We start from the raw sequence: 8,590 nt of genomic DNA on the forward strand, positions 1-8,590 counted from the left end.
GCAGAGCTGAAATCCGCGTGAATGGGCAGTCTAGTAAAGCCCCCTTCACGGCAATATACTGGTAAGCACACAACAAGTCATTTTCTCACACCCGTCACTGGCCAAGCTTGGAATTCTTTTACCTTTTCTTTGCAACAACCCATCACGTGCCTTTAGTATTACTCCTGGCTAAAGAAGCCACAGACAGCCCACACTAACAATTTGAGAGCTTAGGTAACGTATCTCAAATCACATAAATTGGAGAAAAGGACATAAGATGCCACGAAAGTTTGTTTCTTTCTCCAAGGACGCAATAGATTTACGGCAAGTTTTCCGCTAACTTGCATCACCTTGTTTTCAAGCTGCACTCCGGTAGCCACGAAAGCCTATTTTGTCGTTACGCACGCTCGCTCAAACTTACAATACTGCAAAACACACAAACACCAAATTACATCTGCTGGGAAATCTGCAAGCTTAAGGGGATTTTTGGATAGAACGTGTGTGGTATGCCTGATTATTAAGAGTACTCTATGATAATAAAATGCTTTTAAGCTAGACCTGACAACAGCTGTCCCTAAACTTTTCCCATGGTAGTCTCTATCAATGGTACATGCCAAAACGTCGCTGTACGGTTTAAACAATTCAACCAAATTCTGCAAAGAATCACACCAGAAAAGAAAATCACGTACAACTTTTAAGTAGTAACATATCAACATGTGTTTACTAAAAGAGATGATTATCACAGCCGTTCGTGTTGAAGATCAGTGGAATATTTAGATTCTAGAGATTCTCAACTTGAAACTTTTTGCAGATGTATCCCTGATTCCTTTTCCCTGGGTGTGAAGGCTGTAATGAGATGCACACCTGTTTAACTAAGCGTCACAAAGTGTCCCCTTAACCACTTTTGTGAACCTAAATAGGCGATTTCCATTATGGCATGATTTTACTACCAAGACCAGAATGCTTTGTCATTCTGATTTTTCTTCTCTCCTCCAAGTCTAATTGTTAAAATTTGCCTGACAATAAAAGCAACTCAAAGCAGTCTAGTCTTCGTAGTAAATGATATTATCATGCAAATCGCCCATACAACTTGTGTGAAGAAACGTGGGCAATAAACATCAAAAATTGTCCCCCATACTCAAGTAAGCATTATCAGTTTTGAAAAAAACATAACTCAAATGTAATACGAACAATCGTTTGTTGAGAATACCGACCAACATGAAAGTGCCTCTTGGATCCCACAAGAAAGATAAGAGGAGGGGGTGTTGAAGTGTGGGAGGTTGGGGGAGGGGAGGGGGGGAGGGTGACCTTAACAAAAAGCAGATGATTTTACAGTGTTTGATTGAATTTTAGCTCTACATTGATACCTTTATCTTATCTCAGGATACATAAGTTTATTTAAGGTTGACGAAGCTATGCTATTCCACAATTCATGCAAATCACCTTGCCAAATTTTGAGGACATGATCACCCCCTCCTCCCTCTCCTCCCTTCCTCAAACACGAAGTCAAAAAGATTATGGGCTTAGTACCAGTAATAATATTAATTTATTTTAATTTTCTAAAGGCCAACATTCTATTTGTCAGTGAGCATATTAAACAACAAACTTGTTCTGTAATTGTTGTAGGAAGATTCTCAATAACGATAACATCACTGCCATCTGATGAAGCCAACAAATCTTCCTGTACAAGAAAAAAGAAATTATTCAGTGGTGTATTTGTCTCAAATCAAACGCTTACATGTATGTCCATGGACAAGGACGTAAGAGTTACTTTTGTTGACCATCTCTCTTTTATTTTGTATTTCTTGCCAGAATTGCACATCAAACCTTATATCTCTGATAGTCACACCTGTTCATTTTACTCAGTGGCTAGTGCCAGGCCATTTTACTCATCAATAATTGGGAGCGAAAGGAGTTGGAAATATCGATGGGTGTATATTTCATTGTGTCTATTGCAAGGCTGCTGCCTAAGAAAATTTTAAAGGGGCCCTCAGAGCTAAACGCTGAGAACTTAGGAGCCCAACATATGAAGTGAAAGGTGTTGCTGTGAAAAATTAGGAGCCCAGAGCTATTCTTTGGGAGCTCCAGGCTACTGGGCTCCTGTTAGGCAACAGCCTTGGTCTATTGCTTTGTACAGATATGTACATGTATGGGCATGTTCCATAGGATGGTGATTTCATCTTTTCTACAACTTTGTTAGGAACGTGCTCCTTATCATGCCACTGGTATTATTATCATTATTGTTGTTGTTGTTGTTGTTGTTCTTCTTCTTCTTATTATTATTATTATTACTATTATAATATTATTATATACTCTACTACATTTACTACTGCTACTACAAAGTTCTATTATTAGAGATTAAAGGGCTACCTAATGATCCAACAGGTTTTTGGACCGTTTGTTTTTGTTAATTGGAAATTTGCATTGCTTATCCTTGCAATGTGATTGGATGAATTTCAGTTTTGGCCTGAATTTTCATACGTGAAAATTTTTCCACAGCAAGCAATGCCTGTAGGATGAAGGTGGGCCTTGAAGCATCATATTTACGTGAAATGCGAAACGATGGGATACTGCTTGTCATACACTGTAAAAGCATGAAAATTATGTTATTCTAACTCGTCTCTCTCGTTTGAATAATTAATTGATACCTGCTGCTAACACACAAAAAATGAGCTCATATCAAACAAGTTTCTTTCCTTTTTGACAAAATGCCAATTTTAGTCCGAAGTTTGCTGTCTACTGTATTTATATGTTGCCTAATCTCTCTACTGCTAATTTATGTTTAAACCTCAAGGTCCTGGATCGAGTTTTGCCAATGTGCGAGCCAGCGAGCCAGCGAGCCAGCGAGCCAAACGTGCGAGCCATGCGAGCCGTGCGAGCCATGGCTGCGAGCCATGCAAACCAAGAAGCGAGCCATGCGAGTCATGGCTGCGAGCCATGCGAGCCATGACTGCGAGTCACACAGTTATTGAAAGCTAACCATTTTAAAATGGGTGCTTAGACTTAAATGCGAAATTCGCATGACTCGCATGGCTCACTGGCTTGCAGATTGTCATTACCCCCTGGATCAAGTAACCACTTATTTACACCACTTACTAATGTGGATCAAGACAGTAAAGAAGGAGCAAATTACGTAAGCTAATTTGACATAAGAACATTAAACATACAAGGAAGGGAGCAAAATCCCTGTTGCTCATTTGAGCAGTACAACAACCTTAAATTTAGACAAGCAAAGAAAAGCATAAAAGTGAGTAGCTGTGAAAATGCAGGCTTAGTATTAGTCATACATAATTTCATTAACTAACTAAACAACAGTTCCAAGGTGAGATTGAGCCCTTATAGCCTTTCCAGAACATTTCTTTTTATACAGCAGTACTAACCTTACATCCTATGGAAACCAAAGGTGTAGTGGAGCTTGTATTTCTTTCATCTGTTGAATCAGATACATTTGAGACTGGTCTTGATGTGTTATTCTTGTTTAACCTTGTAGCAGTCTCTTTGCACCACTTTGGCGTTGATGGCTTGACTTTACTAGCTGACAGTGGAGGAAATGACTCTTGTTTCTGTATTAGAAAGATGGCTCATTAATTTGACAAGAATGTTCATGACAGCTTGAGACATAATATCATGTGATAAAAGTACAAAAACTCCTAATGACAAAGTTCAACTGAATCTATTGTATTTTTTAAATGTCAACCTTAATTTTTAGTCCATACATAAACACATTAATTATAATATATACATGTAGATTACACACATACATGTATACATATGCAATTCTCCATATAGAGAGAATATTATTATAATAGTATTACAGTTGACTGTTTGGCTCATAAGCTCAATCCCCCAGACAGGTTTTGTGCAGCAAAATAAATATATAAATAAATAGATTATTTAATAAAAAAGTATGAACAGCCATCTCTCAATCATCTTTTTTAAAAAGCCACTACGATGGAAATTTTGCATGATCATTGTAACGTAGTTTTTCGGCTTTCGCTGTCCGCCATTACTCGAACGGCAAATGACCGTGAGCGAGGAAAAGGGTTGCACAATGCTCAAAATAAACGCGGCTAATTTCCCATGCTGTCTATGAGATGTGAGAGATCGCTGGGTTGCTTTTTGCTGATATTATATACATTACTCCTTGATCGACTTGTTCGCTTTGTCAAACGCTCACAAAGCAATGCGCGTATGACGTGATGAGCCAAGTCTTGCATGAAGACTGCTTACAAAATGATTGCAGGCTTCTCCAATGCCGTCCGAGTAATGGCGGGGACAGATTTTTAGCGATTTTTGGCTGGCTATTTCCCGACTTATCTCGCTTCTATCGTTCCAAATTTAAATGCATTGTATTATTTTGAACATATTGACTCAATTGACGTTGAAAAAATTTGAAAAGAAAACCAAACATTTTCGTTGTAGTGGCACTTTAAAGCTTTTTATTTATTTCATTTACAACCAGTTTCTCCTGATAGCTGATGACGCAGTTCCCATAAAGCAGTCCATTTGAGTAAAATTGAATCTACATGGTCTGTGGCATTGTGAATAGTGTTGATAATGGCCAACTAATAAACTGTCATTTTCCATGGTTAGAGCACCAATCCTCAAGCCCAGGCACTCATTTAAAATTAATCAACTAAGAAGCAAAGCCAACTTCCAAATGCTATAAAAGTAAGCAACAAGTTGAAAGTGAAGATATCAAATCATTCATCAGTTATTTACCGGTACCACATCACATCTTAAATTTACATAACACCAAGTTTAAACAATCCAAAATAAAAGCAGATGATTATTGCACAAATAATGCATAAGTTAATAACAAAAGTTATAAAACATACCTAATATGCAGAAGTAATGAAAGTGAGATTTGTGTACCCCAGATATAAACACCTTAATAATGCTAGTTAATGATATTATTATTATTATTATTATTATTATTATGATCATCATCATCATCATCATCATCATCATCAGAATTCAAGGTGAATAGAGGACACTGGTGCATATTTACCAAGCCGCAGAGGGGAGAGGAAAATATTCACCCCTTTTCCTGATCCTGAAGTCAATAATACTGTTTATTTGTAGTACATACCAATTCAACCTGATGGCAAACATATCTTACATATCTTCATGGAAACTAGGGCTGTATTACTCTTAACCAATTTGTATTTTCTATGGCCACTCAGGGGTGAAAAGCACGTGGCTTAAATCACAAACCATAAACCAAAAAAATCACTACTCCATCACATGCTGCATACTAACCATGAGTCACTGTAAAAAACAGACAGCAGATTGCAGACCAAGGATAAAATGATGGCTAAAAGGGCGAAATGGAGTCTGTGCACTGAACTCCAGCGAACAAGGAAATAACCAAAACTCTTACAATGTTCACATACCACAATCCTTTAAATCTATCCGTATCAAATGTCAGTCTTGTGGAGCTATTTGTACCTTTAAATTAAGTGATGATTGTTTGTGTACAGTTGTTAAATTTAGTATGTATTTTTGTCTTTTGTTTGGGTCCCTGGAATGGAGCTCTGTGGTGATACCCTGCCCAAAGGGGAGAAGTTTATTAATAAATAAATAAATAAATAAATAAATAAGTAAATAAGTAAATTAATAACTAAATAAATAAATAAAAGGAGACTAATGTTAAAATTCTGATTTCAATAAGTTCCGACAAAAAGTATTGGCTACTTCACTCAGAGAACTCAAAAGCTGGCTACTTTTTTCCCTACTGGATTGAAGCAATTAAAGACAGATTCTTTCAAACCTAAAATCAATTTAAAAGTGATTATTTATTAATTGGCAATGACAGCAGTCAGTTACTCTTCTCAAACCAGCCGCCAACTTTAAATTTTAATGAAATCCCTGTTTAAGGCATTACTGCGATTTTCATAATTCTGTGGAATCTCACCTTCAAGCACCAAGCGCCAAACTGCTTTTTGGCTTCCATCAATCAAATTTCCGGAAATAGCTGGGAAGATCGACTCCGCCTCCGGAAAGTGAATTGGAGTTTTTGTTTAGTTCACAGCTTGAATATCGTTATATATGTTTTTAGAAATTCTTCAGAAAAAAGATTTGTACAGATTCCATTGCTTTCCATTGGCAACGAGTTCAAATGTACAAATGTACCTTAGGGACCAAAGATGTTGATCGGTGGGTTACATCACACATCAATTGCTTTCGCCATCTGCCATTGGCATCGGAACTTGATTGATGAAAGTCAAAATGCAGTTTGGCCGTTGAAGCTTAAAGACAAATTCACCAAAATTATGAAAATTGCAGTAAGCAATAAGAAGTTAAATTAAATGTGATGATCCTTTTTAGGAAAAAAACCACTGCCAGGAAATTTTTGTCAACACAATAGCATAATGCACTTTTATACAGCTCAACTGATCTTTTATTTTAAAAACCCTTTCTGACCAAAGAATTTCGAAAAGTGCCGAGCCAAACGAGCCAGTACTTCCATAGGTCTTGAATGTGGCCCTGTATTCTGTAGTTGCTCCCATAGTTTTTCCTGGCTACAACTGTCAAATCTTACCTGTCCATAGTTCATATTTCACCTCCTGTCTGCATTTTGTCCCTGGTTTTCAATTTGCGGTCTGCATATGCAAGCTTATAGGCATGTTTCACACAGACTGGTTTGTACTCTTAGTGCTAAAGAACTACTTTTTTAAATTGCCAATCACCTCAATACACTTTTCCCTTTAATTTATTCTCCGATATCGTCCAAAATACATTGTGTTGTTTTTGGAACCTTTTCATGGAAATTTCACTTTTTTCACTGGTTTTGAAAGACAGGAAAAGTGGTCATACTTTGATCCATAACCGAGCAATGAAAGGGAATGTGTTTGACACCGGGTTGATGTCACAAATTAACTTGCATTGCTGTTTTCAAAGACCTATCGCAATGCAAAGCAGTCTGTGACGTCAACCCGGTATTAAACCCAATCCCCTTTCATTGCTCGGTTTTGGATCAAAGTATGACCCCTGTTCCCCTCTTTCAAAGCCAATAGACCTTATTCACGATGGCCGCCATGTTGGATTTGCTATTATCATGCAAATTAGCTACTCACATCTGAGGGGGCAAACAACACAAGTTCGAGAGGTTATAACAAACATCTTAGCCACACAGATGATTTGTTTCACGTTCATTGAGTGTTTATCACCCAAGTAGTAAAATAGAATGATTACACAAGTTACTTCGATGTTTTTTTTTAGTGAAAAATGAGGAGATAACAAAGTAGAAAGTCAAAATGTCAAAGGCAATCAAAGATATAAAATTATTATAAAAGGTACTTAATTCTAAATTCTAAAATGTACCTTTAGCATTGTTATTTTCAATATTTCGACGAGCCGATTTTCCGCAATTTGCCCAGCATAACACATGGCTAATTTGCATAACAATTTGAAAACCAAAATGGCGGCTATCGTGAATAAGGCCTATAAAAAGTGAAATTTCAATCAAAAGGTTCTAAAAACAACACGATTTATTTGGGACGATTTCGGAGAAAATATAAAGTGGAAAAGTGTGTTGAGGTGATAGGTACTTCAACGTTTCAAAAACCTACTGGTCAGAGACAAGCGCTTTTCAAAATCATAACAAAAAAAGGCATTTTACGTTTAAGATGCTGGAAATTTGCTTCTCAACTTTCTCTCCTGGTCTCCTAACAGGAGGTGAATCTGTCAAAGCACGAGCTTTCATAAGAGAGGCTCTTCCCCGCCCAGTCGAACACCTGGGAATCGACTGTTTTTCCTTCGTTATTCCAAGTGCTGCTTTAGGAAGGGCGATGCAAGTGACATCTTTTGTTGGTTTGCCTCTTCCTTCTCCCAACGCTGGAATAAGTTCTGTTTCATCCGGCTCTTTCGAAGAGTGAACGTCAATAAACAACTCCTCATCCCGTGTTTTCCTCTCAGTGGCCTTCATTTTGACTAACTTCCCCAGTCCCTACGCTGCTGAGAAACATTTTCGTACCCAGGGCCTGGTTGTTCAACGCCCTTTAACGCCAATCAAGGATGGTGCCAACTGATTCATCCATGGACCGGGCCCACAGGGATTGTCAATGAACCTGGGGTCCATGTCTTCTATATGTCCCGCATATTCAGTAAGCCGCGCAAAAATACCGTATAAGCGCCCTGATTCAGCGGTATTTTTGGGCGGCTTACTGAATATGCGGGACGTATGGAAAACATGGACCCCAAGTCCATGGACAATCCCTGTGGACCCGGTTCATGGACCACCCCTGTGGACTACCCCTCATTTTGTAAATTCAATACGTTCTGCAAGCAGAAAAATCTTCAGACGAAAGAGAGAACTGATCCTCGCACTTATCTGGAAAATTTAATTAAGGAGGAGTCCATGACTAGGAGCGAACAACTCCCATACTAAGCTTATAAGTCCATGGGCCGAACCAAAATTTCTTACCACTTCTTGGGAAAAAGTGTGACTAGTGACAATTGAGAGAGCATCACAAGTTGTTCTAAAATTTTGATGATAGCAAATCCGAAAGCGCAGCTTTATGAATATTTTGGGACTCAAAAAAGTAAAAAAAAAAATAGCGCCTCTGCATGAAAACGAAGCTAGGGAAAACGCTCCAGCAAGGCATTG

The 8,590-nt window shown here is 38.0% G+C and overlaps 1 protein-coding gene across 1 annotated transcript in view; it reads right to left on the bottom strand.

Moving 5' to 3' along the window:
• LOC137969571 (uncharacterized) overlaps window positions 1-7,919 on the bottom strand; it is a 13,971-nt gene extending 6,052 nt beyond the window's left edge. Inside the window, exons 1-4 of the mRNA XM_068815877.1 lie at window positions 7,604-7,919; window positions 3,360-3,542; window positions 1,586-1,660; window positions 538-632 (exon numbers count right to left, since the gene is read on the bottom strand). Of these exons, the coding sequence (XP_068671978.1) occupies window positions 538-632; window positions 1,586-1,660; window positions 3,360-3,542; window positions 7,604-7,909 (659 nt within the window). The 5' untranslated portion in view covers window positions 7,910-7,919. The remainder of the gene's footprint in view (window positions 1-537; window positions 633-1,585; window positions 1,661-3,359; window positions 3,543-7,603) is intronic.
• Window positions 7,920-8,590: the final 671 nt, after the last annotated feature.

Source organism: Montipora foliosa, chromosome 9, assembly GCF_036669935.1.
Source record: "Montipora foliosa isolate CH-2021 chromosome 9, ASM3666993v2, whole genome shotgun sequence".
In the NCBI taxonomy this organism is placed as follows: domain Eukaryota; kingdom Metazoa; phylum Cnidaria; class Anthozoa; order Scleractinia; family Acroporidae; genus Montipora; species Montipora foliosa.